The sequence below is a fragment of the Notolepis coatsorum genome (genome assembly GCF_963971535.1).
Source record: "Notolepis coatsorum genome assembly, chromosome: 2".
NCBI lineage: Eukaryota > Metazoa > Chordata > Actinopteri > Aulopiformes > Paralepididae > Notolepis > Notolepis coatsorum.
In genome coordinates, this window is record NC_140166.1 from 3,199,469 (window position 1) to 3,216,873 (window position 17,405).

At 41.3% G+C, this 17,405-nt stretch overlaps 1 protein-coding gene across 1 annotated transcript in view; it reads right to left on the bottom strand.

Moving 5' to 3' along the window:
- LOC311248902 (uncharacterized protein) overlaps positions 1-16,264 on the bottom strand; it is a gene marked incomplete at its 3' end in the record, with an annotated part of 53,874 nt that extends 37,610 nt beyond the window's left edge. Inside the window, exon 1 of the mRNA XM_084338131.1 lies at positions 16,047-16,264. Coding sequence (XP_084194257.1) covers positions 16,047-16,239 — 193 coding nt within the window. The 5' untranslated portion in view covers positions 16,240-16,264. The remainder of the gene's footprint in view (positions 1-16,046) is intronic.
- Between the last annotated feature and the right edge of the window lie 1,141 nt (positions 16,265-17,405).

Below are 17,405 nucleotides of genomic sequence, written 5' to 3' on the forward strand. Positions count from 1 at the left end.
GTGCAGCACAATGTAGTTTAAGTGCAGCACAATGCAGTTTAAGTGCAGCACAATGCAGTTTAAGTGCAGCACAATGCAGTTGAGGTGCAGCACAATGCAGTTGAGGTGCAGCACAATGCAGTTTAAGTGCAGCACAATGTAGTTTAAGTGCAGCACAATGTAGTTTAAGTGCAGCACAATGCAGTTTAAGTGCAGCACAATGCAGTTTAAGTGCAGCACAATGTAGTTTAAGTGCAGCACAATGCAGTTTAAGTGCAGCACAATGCAGTTTAAGTGCAGCACAATGTAGTTTAAGTGCAGCACAATGCAGTTGAGGTGCAGCACAATGTAGTTTAAGTGCAGCACAATGAAGTTTAAGTGCAGCACAATGCAGTTTAAGTGCAGCACAATGCAGTTTAAGTGCAGCACAATGTAGTTTAAGTGCAGCACAATGTAGTTGAGGTGCAGCACAATGCAGTTGAGGTGCAGCACAATGCAGTTTAAGTGCAGCACAATGCAGTTGAGGTGCAGCACAATGCAGTTTAAGTGCAGCACAATGCAGTTTAAGTGCAGCACAATGTAGTTTAAGTGCAGCACAATGCAGTTTAAGTGCAGCACAATGTAGTTTAAGTGCAGCACAATGCAGTTTAAGTGCAGCACAATGTAGTTTAAGTGCAGCACAATGCAGTTTAAGTGCAGCACAATGCAGTTGAGGTGCAGCACAATGTAGTTTAAGTGCAGCACAATGCAGTTTAAGTGCAGCACAATGTAGTTTAAGTGCAGCACAATGCAGTTTAAGTGCAGCACAATGTAGTTTAAGTGCAGCACAATGCAGTTTAAGTTAGGGCTGGGCGATATGACGATATTATATAAATATCGGGTACAGTTCATTAACGATACACTTTTTCAACGTATCGTGGATATCGTGATGTTTTGCCCAAGAGGATTGTGTCGCGTCAATCTGTCCACACGTTACTCGTTCATATCTCAGCCCGTGCTGAGATATGCCCATTCCGCGGTCTGTTAATAAAGTTTTCAATCAGACAGATGTATGGAAAGGCTTTTATTATAACATTCGTTGTAGTAAAATCATTATGCCTCATTTAGTCATCCTGTTGAGCACTGGTCTCCTACTCGACGGCCGCGGGGAGCTAACGTTAGTAGCTTTGTTGACGTTGTTCAGCCACAGGACATTCAGGAAGTAAAAAACTAGGAGCTTGCCGATTGGTGCTAAGAACAGCAGGGCGGGTGCAAGCGCTGTGACGTAATTGGCAGACTCGACTGTCAATCAAAATTATATGTTTCCGTCAGAATGAATGAGTGAAGACTTTGTTAAAGGGTTGCAGAATGGGTACAATACAGTACAGGAGGATGAAGACCAGAAAAAGACTTACTTTTTTTCATAAGGGTCTTCCATTTTCAATTCATCAAAACATTTAGAGACATACATATATACAGTAGTTTCATTAAAATGCTATTGATTGATTGATTGATTGATTGATTGATTTAAAACTTTATTAACATATTGCAGAATGGGTACAGTACAGCTCAATACATACAATTGTTAAGGGGATGCAGACCAGAGAAAGACTTTAGTCTTGTTTACATCAGGGTCCCCCATTTTCAATTCATCATATTTCATATCTAAATCATATAATATCTCATTGCTAAATATATGCAATATATAATCTAATAATCTAAATCTAATATATAATATAAAAATGCTAAATGCATGGGTATTTTATTTTGTCTTTAATGTTAGCTTGCAAAATCAAATACTGTCTTGGTAAGCCTCATAATGAATTGTTTGGGGTAAAAAAGAAAAACATCGTGATGTGTATCGTGTATCGCCGAAAGGTCAGAAAATATCGTGATATCATATTTAGGCCATATCGCCCAGCCCTAGTTTAAGTGCAGCACAATGCAGTTGAGGTGCAGCACAATGTAGTTTAAGTGCAGCACAATGCAGTTTAAGTGCAGCACAATGCAGTTTAAGTGCAGCACAATGTAGTTTAAGTGCAGCACAATGTAGTTTAAGTGCAGCACAATGCAGTTGAGGTGCAGCACAATGTAGTTTAAGTGCAGCACAATGCAGTTTAAGTGCAGCACAATGCAGTTGAGGTGCAGCACAATGTAGTTTAAGTGCAGCACAATGCAGTTTAAGTGCAGCACAATGCAGTTTAAGTGCAGCACAATGTAGTTTAAGTGCAGCACAATGTAGTTGAGGTGCAGCACAATGCAGTTTAAGTGCAGCACAATGCAGTTTAAGTGCAGCACAATGCAGTTGAGGTGCAGCACAATGCAGTTGAGGTGCAGCACAATGTAGTTTAAGTGCAGCACAATGCAGTTTAAGTGCAGCACAATGTAGTTTAAGTGCAGCACAATGCAGTTGAGGTGCAGCACAATGCAGTTTAAGTGCAGCACAATGCAGTTTAAGTGCAGCACAATGTAGTTTAAGTGCAGCACAATGCAGTTTAAGTGCAGCACAATGTAGTTTAAGTGCAGCACAATGTAGTTTAAGTGCAGCACAATGCAGTTTAAGTGCAGCACAATGCAGTTGAGGTGCAGCACAATGTAGTTTAAGTGCAGCACAATGCAGTTTAAGTGCAGCACAATGTAGTTTAAGTGCAGCACAATGCAGTTTAAGTGCAGCACAATGCAGTTTAAGTGCAGCACAATGTAGTTGAGGTGCAGCACAATGTAGTTTAAGTGCAGCACAATGCAGTTTAAGTGCAGCACAATGCAGTTTAAGTGCAGCACAATGTAGTTGAGGTGCAGCACAATGTAGTTTAAGTGCAGCACAATGCAGTTTAAGTGCAGCACAATGCAGTTGAGGTGCAGCACAATGTAGTTTAAGTGCAGCACAATGCAGTTTAAGTGCAGCACAATGTAGTTTAAGTGCAGCACAATGCAGTTTAAGTGCAGCACAATGTAGTTTAAGTGCAGCACAATGCAGTTTAAGTGCAGCACAATGCAGTTTAAGTGCAGCACAATGTAGTTTAAGTGCAGCACAATGCAGTTGAGGTGCAGCACAATGTAGTTTAAGTGCAGCACAATGCAGTTTAAGTGCAGCACAATGCAGTTTAAGTGCAGCACAATGCAGTTGAGGTGCAGCACAATGCAGTTGAGGTGCAGCACAATGCAGTTTAAGTGCAGCACAATGTAGTTTAAGTGCAGCACAATGCAGTTTAAGTGCAGCACAATGTAGTTTAAGTGCAGCACAATGCAGTTTAAGTGCAGCACAATGCAGTTTAAGTGCAGCACAATGTAGTTTAAGTGCAGCACAATGTAGTTTAAGTGCAGCACAATGCAGTTTAAGTGCAGCACAATGCAGTTTAAGTGCAGCACAATGTAGTTTAAGTGCAGCACAATGCAGTTGAGGTGCAGCACAATGTAGTTTAAGTGCAGCACAATGCAGTTTAAGTGCAGCACAATGCAGTTTAAGTGCAGCACAATGCAGTTGAGGTGCAGCACAATGCAGTTGAGGTGCAGCACAATGTAGTTTAAGTGCAGCACAATGCAGTTTAAGTGCAGCACAATGCAGTTTAAGTGCAGCACAATGCAGTTGAGGTGCAGCACAATGCAGTTGAGGTGCAGCACAATGCAGTTGAGGTGCAGCACAATGCAGTTTAAGTGCAGCACAATGCAGTTTAAGTGCAGCACAATGTAGTTTAAGTGCAGCACAATGCAGTTGAGGTGCAGCACAATGTAGTTTAAGTGCAGCACAATGCAGTTTAAGTGCAGCACAATGCAGTTTAAGTGCAGCACAATGCAGTTGAGGTGCAGCACAATGCAGTTGAGGTGCAGCACAATGCAGTTTAAGTGCAGCACAATGCAGTTTAAGTGCAGCACAATGCAGTTTAAGTGCAGCACAATGCAGTTTAAGTGCAGCACAATGCAGTTTAAGTGCAGCACAATGCAGTTTAAGTGCAGCACAATGTAGTTTAAGTGCAGCACAATGCAGTTTAAGTGCAGCACAATGTAGTTTAAGTGCAGCACAATGCAGTTTAAGTGCAGCACAATGCAGTTTAAGTGCAGCACAATGTAGTTGAGGTGCAGCACAATGTAGTTTAAGTGCAGCACAATGCAGTTTAAGTGCAGCACAATGCAGTTTAAGTGCAGCACAATGTAGTTGAGGTGCAGCACAATGTAGTTTAAGTGCAGCACAATGCAGTTTAAGTGCAGCACAATGCAGTTGAGGTGCAGCACAATGTAGTTTAAGTGCAGCACAATGCAGTTTAAGTGCAGCACAATGCAGTTTAAGTGCAGCACAATGTAGTTTAAGTGCAGCACAATGCAGTTTAAGTGCAGCACAATGCAGTTTAAGTGCAGCACAATGTAGTTTAAGTGCAGCACAATGCAGTTGAGGTGCAGCACAATGTAGTTTAAGTGCAGCACAATGCAGTTGAGGTGCAGCACAATGCAGTTGAGGTGCAGCACAATGCAGTTGAGGTGCAGCACAATGCAGTTGAGGTGCAGCACAATGCAGTTTAAGTGCAGCACAATGCAGTTTAAGTGCAGCACAATGCAGTTGAGGTGCAGCACAATGCAGTTTAAGTGCAGCACAATGCAGTTTAAGTGCAGCACAATGTAGTTTAAGTGCAGCACAATGCAGTTGAGGTGCAGCACAATGTAGTTTAAGTGCAGCACAATGCAGTTGAGGTGCAGCACAATGCAGTTGAGGTGCAGCACAATGCAGTTGAGGTGCAGCACAATGCAGTTTAAGTGCAGCACAATGCAGTTTAAGTGCAGCACAATGCAGTTTAAGTGCAGCACAATGCAGTTTAAGTGCAGCACAATGTAGTTTTAAGTGCAGCACAATGTAGTTTAAGTGCAGCACAATGCAGTTTAAGTGCAGCACAATGCAGTTTAAGTGCAGCACAATGCAGTTTAAGTGCAGCACAATGCAGTTTAAGTGCAGCACAATGTAGTTTAAGTGCAGCACAATGTCGTTTAAGTGCAGCACAATGTAGTTGAGGTGCAGCACAATGTAGTTTAAGTGCAGCACAATGCAGTTGAGGTGCAGCACAATGCAGTTGAGGTGCAGCACAATGCAGTTGAGGTGCAGCACAATGCAGTTTAAGTGCAGCACAATGCAGTTTAAGTGCAGCACAATGCAGTTGAGGTGCAGCACAATGCAGTTTAAGTGCAGCACAATGCAGTTTAAGTGCAGCACAATGCAGTTTAAGTGCAGCACAATGCAGTTTAAGTGCAGCACAATGCAGTTTAAGTGCAGCACAATGTAGTTTAAGTGCAGCACAATGCAGTTTAAGTGCAGCACAATGCAGTTTAAGTGCAGCACAATGTAGTTGAGGTGCAGCACAATGTAGTTTAAGTGCAGCACAATGCAGTTTAAGTGCAGCACAATGCAGTTTAAGTGCAGCACAATGCAGTTTAAGTGCAGCACAATGTAGTTGAGGTGCAGCACAATGTAGTTTAAGTGCAGCACAATGCAGTTTAAGTGCAGCACAATGCAGTTTAAGTGCAGCACAATGTAGTTTAAGTGCAGCACAATGCAGTTGAGGTGCAGCACAATGCAGTTGAGGTGCAGCACAATGCAGTTTAAGTGCAGCACAATGCAGTTTAAGTGCAGCACAATGCAGTTTAAGTGCAGCACAATGCAGTTGAGGTGCAGCACAATGCAGTTGAGGTGCAGCACAATGCAGTTTAAGTGCAGCACAATGCAGTTTAAGTGCAGCACAATGCAGTTTAAGTGCAGCACAATGCAGTTTAAGTGCAGCACAATGTAGTTTAAGTGCAGCACAATGTAGTTTAAGTGCAGCACAATGCAGTTTAAGTGCAGCACAATGCAGTTGAGGTGCAGCACAATGCAGTTGAGGTGCAGCACAATGCAGTTTAAGTGCAGCACAATGCAGTTTAAGTGCAGCACAATGCAGTTTAAGTGCAGCACAATGCAGTTGAGGTGCAGCACAATGCAGTTTAAGTGCAGCACAATGCAGTTTAAGTGCAGCACAATGCAGTTTAAGTGCAGCACAATGCAGTTTAAGTGCAGCACAATGTAGTTTAAGTGCAGCACAATGCAGTTGAGGTGCAGCACAATGCAGTTGAGGTGCAGCACAATGTAGTTGAGGTGCAGCACAATGTAGTTGAGGTGCAGCACAATGCAGTTGAGGTGCAGCACAATGCAGTTTAAGTGCAGCACAATGCAGTTGAGGTGCAGCACAATGCAGTTGAGGTGCAGCACAATGCAGTTTAAGTGCAGCACAATGTAGTTTAAGTGCAGCACAATGCAGTTTAAGTGCAGCACAATGCAGTTGAGGTGCAGCACAATGCAGTTTAAGTGCAGCACAATGCAGTTTAAGTGCAGCACAATGCAGTTTAAGTGCAGCACAATGTAGTTTAAGTGCAGCACAATGCAGTTTAAGTGCAGCACAATGCAGTTGAGGTGCAGCACAATGCAGTTTAAGTGCAGCACAATGCAGTTTAAGTGCAGCACAATGCAGTTGAGGTGCAGCACAATGCAGTTTAAGTGCAGCACAATGCAGTTGAGGTGCAGCACAATGCAGTTTAAGTGCAGCACAATGCAGTTTAAGTGCAGCACAATGCAGTTTAAGTGCAGCACAATGCAGTTGAGGTGCAGCACAATGCAGTTGAGGTGCAGCACAATGCAGTTGATGTGCAGCACAATGCAGTTTAAGTGCAGCACAATGCAGTTTAAGTGCAGCACAATGCAGTTTAAGTGCAGCACAATGCAGTTTAAGTGCAGCACAATGTAGTTGAGGACGGTGCAGCACAATGCAGTTTAAGTGCAGCACAATGTAGTTTAAGTGCAGCACAATGCAGTTTAAGTGCAGCACAATGCAGTTTAAGTGCAGCACAATGCAGTTTAAGTGCAGCACAATGTAGTTGAGGTGCAGCACAATGCAGTTTAAGTGCAGCACAATGTAGTTTAAGTGCAGCACAATGCAGTTTAAGTGCAGCACAATGCAGTTTAAGTGCAGCACAATGCAGTTTAAGTGCAGCACAATGTAGTTGAGGTGCAGCACAATGCAGTTTAAGTGCAGCACAATGCAGTTTAAGTGCAGCACAATGCAGTTTAAGTGCAGCACAATGCAGTTTAAGTGCAGCACAATGTAGTTTAAGTGCAGCACAATGCAGTTGAGGTGCAGCACAATGCAGTTGAGGTGCAGCACAATGCAGTTTAAGTGCAGCACAATGCAGTTTAAGTGCAGCACAGTGCAGTTTAAGTGCAGCACAATGCAGTTGAGGTGCAGCACAATGTAGTTGAGGTGCAGCACAATGCAGTTTAAGTGCAGCACAATGCAGTTTAAGTGCAGCACAATGTAGTTTAAGTGCAGCACAATGCAGTTTAAGTGCAGCACAATGCAGTTGAGGTGCAGCACAATGCAGTTTAAGTGCAGCACAATGTAGTTTAAGTGCAGCACAATGCAGTTTAAGTGCAGCACAATGCAGTTGAGGTGCAGCACAATGCAGTTGAGGTGCAGCACAATGCAGTTGAGGTGCAGCACAATGCAGTTTAAGTGCAGCACAATGCAGTTTAAGTGCAGCACAATGCAGTTTAAGTGCAGCACAATGTAGTTGAGGTGCAGCACAATGCAGTTGAGGTGCAGCACAATGTAGTTTAAGTGCAGCACAATGCAGTTTAAGTGCAGCACAATGCAGTTGAGGTGCAGCACAATGCAGTTGAGGTGCAGCACAATGCAGTTTAAGTGCAGCACAATGCAGTTTAAGTGCAGCACAATGTAGTTTAAGTGCAGCACAATGTAGTTTAAGTGCAGCACAATGTAGTTTAAGTGCAGCACAATGTAGTTGAGGTGCAGCACAATGATGCTTCTAAAACTGCAGTGACTTTGAAAAAAACTGTGGAATTGTGGTACATTGCTCAAGTATGAATTTTTTCCCCCTAAAGGCCCTTTTCCACCAGTGCCATCTTGTAGGCAAAACTACTTCCACACCCAAGATGCGCACACATCTTTTGAGTTGAAATCATAGAATTATAAAGTATGTTCATCATAATACGTACAGTTGGAGCTTACCCTGGAGTGCAGAATGTGCGACATACAGCGTACTTGAGAAGACTTGCACACACACGCGGAAGTGGCTTTTTGTAATACCAGAAGAGAACAGTTCACTCTCAACCTTCTCCACTTGCCAACTGTGCAATCAGGAGGATATATCATCAGTTTTGCACAAATAAAGAAAATTAAACAAATTATGCTTCAGTGGCCAGCATTTAGTTTGACTGGAGATTGTTAAAAATTGTGTAGAAATAGTATGTAGAAATCATAAACAGCATATGGCTTTACTATGAGTCCACTTCAAAGATTTAACCTGTTAAACCCTAGACATAATTTCCAAAAATGCACCTTAAAGTACATACCCAGAGGCTGTCCCAATATGCACGCTTGATCACACTCGCACTTGGCGTGCATGTTCATAGTGCAAGTTGTGCAAGTCTATCCCATTTCTGCAATAACCAAAAGTGCAGTGCCCTTGATTTGCAGTTCATCCACACTTAATTTATAAGACCGCACCGGAGTGGTATTTGGCCATGTACACAGACGACAGACCTACAATGCATCAAATTGGTGACAGCAGCCACGAGCTTGCCGGGTACACGTCGTGACATGGAGGAAATTTTCTTTTAAGAATTTTCTTTTGCAAAGATGTAACTTGAACTTCATATTATATTCATATCGTAACATCATGAATGGTATTGTTAATGTGTCTAATTTGTCTGCAGTTAGTTAGCAAGCCCACATCAAGCTTTGCACAGCTATTAATATGTGTTAATAAATATATTTTAAATAATGACCACAGATCAAACCTTACAATTCATCAAATTGAGAGAGGAGAACAAAGACACTTTGCTGGTACTAAGAACACTGCAACTGCAGCATACCAGTGTGATGGATGAGTGTACGTCAAGTGACATTTATTATTTGTTTTCAAAGCCCTCAATGAACTGGCTCCGTTATTTAAGAGATCTCCTCTCCCCCCACGTTGCCCCTAGATCGCGTAGGCCCTTTCTCACTCAGGTATTCGATTCCATTCCGTTTCGTTCTAGCCCGTTCCGTGATCTGATGCGAACTCCCCCCCCCCCCCCCTCTCCCCCCTCTAGTTTGCGTACACACTGCAGTCTTGTTTCGTTCCGGGTTCTGTTTACGGTTTGCCTTTTGAGCGTTTACGCTTGCCGTAGGCGATGATGTCACGTTCGAAAATGTAAACACAGGAAGTGGCGCTGGAGACTGGATGCTGATATAAAATGAATAAATAAGCAATAAATATGAAGTTATATTTGAACCTCTGTTGTCAAGCCATGTCAATATAACCCACCCCATTTTATCACGAATGGATGGTGTTGTAGAGTTCGCTTTTGAGCGTTTCCCAGGGCTAACGCTAAGCTAAACGGCTAACGCTAGTTAGCTTAGCCTAGTCTAGTATAGCCTGTAGCACTTTTTCTTTTCAGCAAAGAACGTGCAATAAACAAAACGGATACATTCACTGTGTGTTCTGCCTCTTTTCTCACGAATGGAACTCTGTTGTAGAGTCCGCTTTTGAGCGTTTTGCAGGGTTAACGTTAACACTAAGCTAACGGCTAACGCTAGTTAGCTTAGCCTGTCCAGCAGCTAACATTATCCCATCGTTCGTGGCAATTATATTACATGTCATTGATCTACTGGTCGACCACGGCCGACTGGTTGGGCACCACTGGTCTAATAGAAATAAATGCATTCAAACGAAACTAATGTATAGAAAATAGCATGGCAAACAAAAATTGCCAGGCCTAATGCGAGCCAGAGAAGTGCTGTGCGTTTGTAACGTGGCTTCATGTTTTCATCCACTTGTTTTTGGTTGAGGTCTGAACTCTCAAATTGCCCATAAATATCGTTTTTGTGGGTATTCTCCAGTTGTTGCTGTGTGGTGTTTAGGGATGCCCCCCGGACCCCGGTTTTAAACGGGAACCGGTACTATATTAGAAAATACCGGAGTATTTATAAGCTCTGACGTCCTCGGTACTGCTATCGATACTCTAGAGAAATTATTATTATTATTATTATTATTTAAAAGTTGCGAACGATCCTCTGTCTCTGCACGAGAAGCGAGCCGCAGCCAGCGAGTCAATTATTACACACACTCCTCGCGAGTCGCTCGCTAGTGCTACACATAGACATACGGGTACTACATACGGGTACTCCTTAATGAAAGTTCTGTCCCCGACGCCCCGTGCTATAGCGCGCTGCACACAGACAGCAGCTCTGCATGCACTGAGTCGTGATCATGGCGGATAGAGCGAAGCGTTCTAAAGTATGGATATACTTTACAAGGGTCAATGCCGACAATGCACGTTGCCACAAGTGCAACAAAACATTTGCCAGTAAGGGTGGCAATACGAGCAAATCAATTTATCAAAACATCTGTTGGCAAAACATGATATTAGTGTGCAGAAATGCGAGTATTCGACTGCCTTGCGCGCAGTGTTCCATCTGCATCCACTGCAGCCGTAACCGTAAGCCAAGATACGGAGTTGCCTAGGCTAATAACGAATTATTACAAATAGGCTAATAAACAAAACAATTGTTTAGCTACAAATACTACAATCTAAACTTTTTATAGATCGTCAAGCTGAGGCGTCAGCCACTATGTCCCAGCCCAGTGAGCCCAGGGCCACCACACATCCTCCCTCTACCTCCCTCCACCACCCAAAGTCCTTTCTCCCTAGCAGCTAGAGGAAGGATGACAGAGGATAGGGTGAACGAGTGTCACAGTTCTGTTAGCCTTTTGCATTTGTTGTTTATTATAAAAAGTCTATAATTCAGAGTCAGACACATTTAAAACATTGTTGCTGCTGTTGCTGAAGAAATTATATTAATTTATTATATTTATTTATAAAGTTATATAAAAGAACATTGCTGCTGCTGTTGCTGAAGAAATTATATTTATTTATAATACTTATTTATAAAGTTGTATTTATAAATAATAAAGCAATGTTGATTCTGTTCTTAATTAATTGTCTTTTTTTCTTGCAAAAAAAGAACCAAAAAGAACCGATAAGAGTATCGATAAAGTACCGAACCGTTAAGCAGTATCGATAAGAGTAGTAGTATCGATAAAATCCTAACAATACCCATCCCTAGTGGTGTTATCTGCCCAAAAATTCAAGCAAGCATGACAGTAACGACGTTGTGTGTGTCACGCCCCCCGCACCCGCACGGCCCGATTCAGAGACCACCTAATCCAACTGGTGCCGTTCAGCGGGGGGGAAAACAAATCAGCGCCGTTTCGCATCCCAAAAGGGGTGAGTGAGAACACTCCCCCCCGTTCCCGGGAGCAGTGATTCGATCCCAAAACGTGAGTGAGAAAGGCCCCTCAGTCTACCTCAAAGCTGTGGAACATAAGGTGTGCTCCCTCCCTGTCTGCCTTTAAATCCAGGTTAAAAACCTACCTGTTTACCCAGGCCCTTTAGATTATTAAACTGCACTTTTAGTATGGCTAGTCTGATCTATTTTTCTTTTTAAATGCTACTTGTTATATTTGTCGAATTTGTATTGCTTTCTTTACCATGTTTTACTGTGTTTTATTATAGTGCAATTTACATGTGCAGCATTTTGGTGATATTACAGTCGTTTTAAATGTGCTTTAGAAATACAACATACTTACTTACTTGAACAGAAGTTGAAAGAGGGAGAAGGAATTAAAAGTGCTGTGATATTTTTAAGTGTACCTGATGTGGGACCAGCAAAACATCCTGATTATCAAAGTTTGAATTTCGTTTCTAACCTACGCCTCAACATTAATTGCTGGTGGGTCCTCCTTAACACTTTGATTGCCCAACCCGAGTTTTCTCGGGTTTACCCCCCGCGGGTTGAATGCCCACTCACGAGAATTCTCGTATTTTCTAGTTTTTTTTTTGATTAGCGATCTGAAATCATATTTCATCAACCGAGTCTACCGTTGGAAATTCAGCCACTCCAGGCGCTCGGATGTGAAAAAAGCGCCCCCTATCGTCTCCCAGATGGTAATTCACCCTTTTGGATTGAACTCAATGAAAATGAATGAGAAAAAAAATCCCTGACTCCACATTTTACTTCTCACTCACGCAGCCGGGGTCGATCAGCTCCACTAGTGAGCCTCAGAGCAGCGGGGATTATGTGTTTTTACAGTATACACTGTGAATCAATAAAAGGATCGATTTTTTCGAATGGCGATCAGGAATTGGAATAATCCATTTGGATACCATCTGATCTCAGGTAAGGAATAATCTTACCAGTATTAGGATAATCAGACTCATTTTCACGGAGATATAAGCTTTTATGTGATTATGTGATATGGCTGATTGACTGTGCGAGCGGTCAGGAAATAGGAGAATCGATTTTCAGCTCGCGGCACGAGCGTGCATGCGTACACATACTATCGATAATCTAGCGTTTATTTGAAAACGATTCATAAATAGGCCGAAAAATGACAACGTTCTAGAATATTCCAGTAAAGGGCGATTATCATGTCTTCATTTTTCCATGAAAACGAGTGCTTTTCAAAATGCTAGAAAACGGAAATGAAGCGATAAAAAAACAAAATGCTACGACAATGTTGACTGGAAAATGAGTCTTTGATAAGCGATGGGCAGATTAGACAGCCATAATTTAAAACATAGATTAGGCGATATTAACGTTAACATTGAAGTGGTGCTGGGCATTCAAGGAGGTAAAAAGGAATTAAGCTTGGGCAGTGAAAGTGTTAAGAAAGTGTCCAAGAAAAATGCCAAACACAGCCAGCACAATCAGCTGCATGTCCATGTAGAACAGTAACATTGGATATTCGCAATCCACAATGCGATTCATATTAAAATGTGACATTTTGTCTATTTTTCAAATATAACATGTGACTTCCTTGAAACTAGAAATAAACTGGTCTAAACATAGTTTTAATTAGCCTAGCCTATTTCTACCTCTTTTGTATGCTACTTTTCCCATAGGCTTAAAGGAACACTCCAACATTTTGGGAAATTAGCTTATTTGCCATCTACCCTGGAGTTAGACAAGAAGATACACCTTTTTCTTCTCTGTGCATGCAGTAGGAAGACGTTGGGAACTAGGCTAATGGAGGAACCTACTTCCAGTGACTGACGCTAAGCTGATTGATACGTTTAACAGATTGCAGAATGGGTACAGTACAGCTCAATACATACAATTGTTAAGGGGATGCAGACCAGAGAAAGACTTTCGTCTCGTTTACATCAGGGTCCCCCATTTTCAATTCATCATAACATATATGACACACACGACATACAGATACAGTACTGCTACAGCTATACATTTATGACATACCATCTGCATATGGCTCGCTGATAACAAACTATCATTACACATGGGCAAAACAGAGTCCATTCTCTTCGGTTCAAATAACAAACTCAGCAAGACCGACGGCTTCTCAGTTACAGTGGGTGACAATATTGTCACAAGGAAAGATGAAATTACCTACCTGGGTTCCATCCTAGAGGCTAATCTCTCCTGTGACAAAATGGCATCCAATGTAATAAAAAAAAAGTCAACCAACGAACTCGATTCTTGTACCGGATCTCCTCTCTGGTAAACAAGAATACCCTGAAGACTCTGGCAGGAGCACTCATTCAGGGGTACTACGACTATGCTTGCACCTCATGGTACCAAAGCACCTGCGCTAAAAACAAAATTACAAACATCTCAAAACAAACTGGTCAGACTACTGCTTGACCTTACTCCTAGAACCCACCTCACCCCTGCCCACTTTGACAACCTAGGATGGCTTAGAGTAGACGACAGAGTACAGCAACTTGCAATGGGCCTGGTCTACAAGATACACTACACGACCGGTACCCATGTACATGTCAAAATACTTCCCAAAGGTCAGTGAATACCACGATCACAACACCAGAGGGAGCTCCACAAATCATGTTAAACCCAGATTCGGCTCAAATAAGGGACTAAACACGTTTCGCAATTATGCCACATCAATGTGGAACGCCCTACCCAAAGCTGTAAAGGAATGTGGATCACTACCCACTTTCAAAACCTCTCTCAAGGGACACCTACGGGAGACTGCAATTCAACACTGGCCCCTGTAAATATCCTAACCCAACCCCCTCCAATGTACAGTCATTTACCTAGTATGGTTGTCAATAGTCCAATGTACAATTTTGTTTGTTTGTACAGTGTCTCCTCCCCCCCCCCCCTCAATGTACAGTTTTGCTTGTTTATACAGTGTGCCCCCCCCCCCCCCAACCACCTCCAATGTAAATTACCCAGTATGGTTGTCAATATCCCAATGTACCCAACCCCCCCCACCCAACCTCCTCCAATGTACAGTTTCTACGTCAAATGTATATACTCCCTTTTCTTGACTCCTTCTGTATCACAAACAGTACTGTATTTGCAAATCTGGTATGTCATAAATGTATAGATGTAGCAGTACTGACTATCTGTATGTCTCATGTATGTCATATATGTCCTGATGAATTGAAAATGGGGGACCCTGATGTAAACAAGACGAAAGTCTTTCTCTGGTCTGCATCCCCTTAACAATTGTGTGTACTGTACTGTATTGTACCCATTCTGCAATCTGTTAAGGGGAGACACTGCAGGTGAATAGGGTAAAAAGATTAACTAATAGATATCACAATGAAACTTCCCCAGTTGATTACTTATATTAAGACAAGACTTTTTTGTATTACAAGTTTTCTGAAATTGTATGTTTAAATATGCAAATGAGGCATGATCTACTTAAATATGCACTAATTTGCATATAATTCCAGGACAGAAATCTGAACATTGGATAAAGCCATTTTCAAAATTATAGTTTCATTTTGTTGACATATTAGAGCCAAAGGTTATTACAGAGGGGATTTTGGATATCTCTTTTTATCACTCCATAAATCAGAAAATACTCCATTCAGTCCATTTTTATGGTAAAATTCCATATTTCGCCATGTTTTTAGGAATAAAATGTGATATAAATCAGGGTATGAATGCGATATCAACAAACCCTTCTGTAAATACCTTCAGAACATAGATATAAATAGAACTGGAAGGTTTGGTGTATGAGAGTGCTACTGAAGTGGAGATTTCTGGCTCAGAGTATGAGGAAAAACTCTTAAAACTCATTTTTGGGAAAACGCCTTCAAAGTTCTGTATTGTAAAATGCCATACTTTTTTTTTAAACAGATATTTACAAACACAATACCTAATCAAACCATTAGTAATAGACAACCTAAACACATGCCTGATAACGGAATAATAATAATAATAATGATGTTATTGAACTGAACAGAACTACACACATGCTACAAACAGTGTAGTACAGTGTAGTACCCCCTAATAGGCAAAACATATTTGAATAGATATCACTATGAAACTTTTCCAATTTGTTATGTACATATAAACTAAGAAAAAATATATTGCAAGTTTTCTGAAATGTATGTTTATATATGCAAATGAGGCACTTCCCCATTAAATATGTGCACATTTATGGATGCAATAAGGCAAAATGATGTAAAATAAACAACTAAATGTGTGTTATTGACGTTTTATTGTCACTAGTTTCATAGAAGACATGTTTAGGAAGCAAAATATAACAAAATCTCAAAATCAACAAAAAAAGTATATTTGACTATTCACCTGCAGTGTCTCGCCTTAATAAAGTTTTCAATCAATCAATTTCAATCAAACCAGATTTGCAAATACAGTACTGTTTGTGATACAAAAAGGGTAACGGTGCGCGTCTTCCTACTCCTACTGCATGCACAGAGAAGAAAAAGGGTATGTATCTTCTTGTCTAACTCCAGGGTAGATGGCAAATAAGCTCATTTCCCAAAATGTTGGAGTTTTCCATTAAATTCTTGCATGTTTCTGGACTCAGGTAAAATGGCTGCCATGTGGTTCCATCCCAATTCATTACATGTTATCTCTATTGTTTTAGCTATCCCTGTGGTTAAACTATGCCTTATTGGCGCAGTTCGCTGGACAACCAAAGTAGCCATCAGAATGTTTCGTTTAGATAACGATCAAACCTAACGTTGAGCCTACAAAAGTAAATGTAAATTTACAAACCTGCTCTGTGTAACGTTCTTTCTGGTTTCAGCACAACATCCAGCAGCCTACGTTGACGGTCGATCTCCTGTTTATGGCGGTCAACCTCTTCCTCATACTCTATTATCGTCCTTTCAAATACAACAAATATCTCCACGGCAGCGGCCGTTAGTCGTTCGTTGATTACAGTTCTTAGGCTCTGTATTTTAGACATTTTAGACTGTAAATATCACGGTAGATGGCCTCTCTTTTCGGTAACGCTGTTGCAAATGCAAACTGGCAACGGGATCACTTCCGGGTCGTTTTCTTTTTTTTCAAAATAAATGGCCATTTAAAATACCAAAAGACCCAATATTTTTGGGGAAAGCATTTTAGAATAATATGATTGGACATTGTTCTCAACCCTGAAAGACCCCAACTTTGCTGATAATCTGGCACTTTCGTTCACATACCAATACAAGATAAAACAAACAGACTCAAGTCCTTTGCAGCTGCCACTAGATAAAAGTCCTGTTTATCAACATGACCAACATAGCTAAGCCAATTAAAATCAGGGAACACTTGTGGCCAACCCACAGTTTTACCTACCTGGGGTCCAAGGGGAATTTCCGCCTATACATCTTGCATTGGTAGCTCTGAGCTGGTGGTGGCTAAGTTGCTGTTGGGCTCCTAATACTTTGTCTACCGTTATGGTTTAGTTTTAAATGTGTGATTAATGGTTAAAGGGGACATGCATTGCTATTCCTTGCACTATTTGGGCAACTTTACACAATTCCTGTGAGTCTATGGAAGACATCTGTAAGGTTTATTTAAAAAAAAAAAATCATTGTTTTATATTTCTAATGGAGTACTCAAACGCATAATTTTCCAGCCTCAGGATTTCAGCCTGTTATTGGATGGGCTCCGCCCATAAGCACTTTCAGTGAGTCACCCACACAGTTTCAAGTTTCAAGTTAAAGTTTCTTTAATAGTTGTCATACAGAAGTACAGAATACTTTTATACAAAATGCTTCTGTTACGCTCCAGAGACTGTGCAAGACAAGATAAGTATGAAATAAAATAACATAGTATAGCATGTAAATTAGAAGTAAAAAAAAAAGGTCACAGTGTTCAGTATAGACATATGTACAATGTTCGATGCAGAATAGACGTAACTGAGTTACCATATAATATACAATACTGTGTAGTGTACTAATATACAATACTATATAGTGCAAGGCAGAAATGGGATGAGGTGCAATTTAGGTACAATTTACAGTAGGTGTACGAGTTGTAGTGCAAATCCTTTATCAATAAATATAAAGTGTGTTTGTGTGGTTTAAGTGAGTGTGTGCGTGTGGGTGTGTGTGCTGTGTGCATTTGATGGTTGTTGCATAGTGT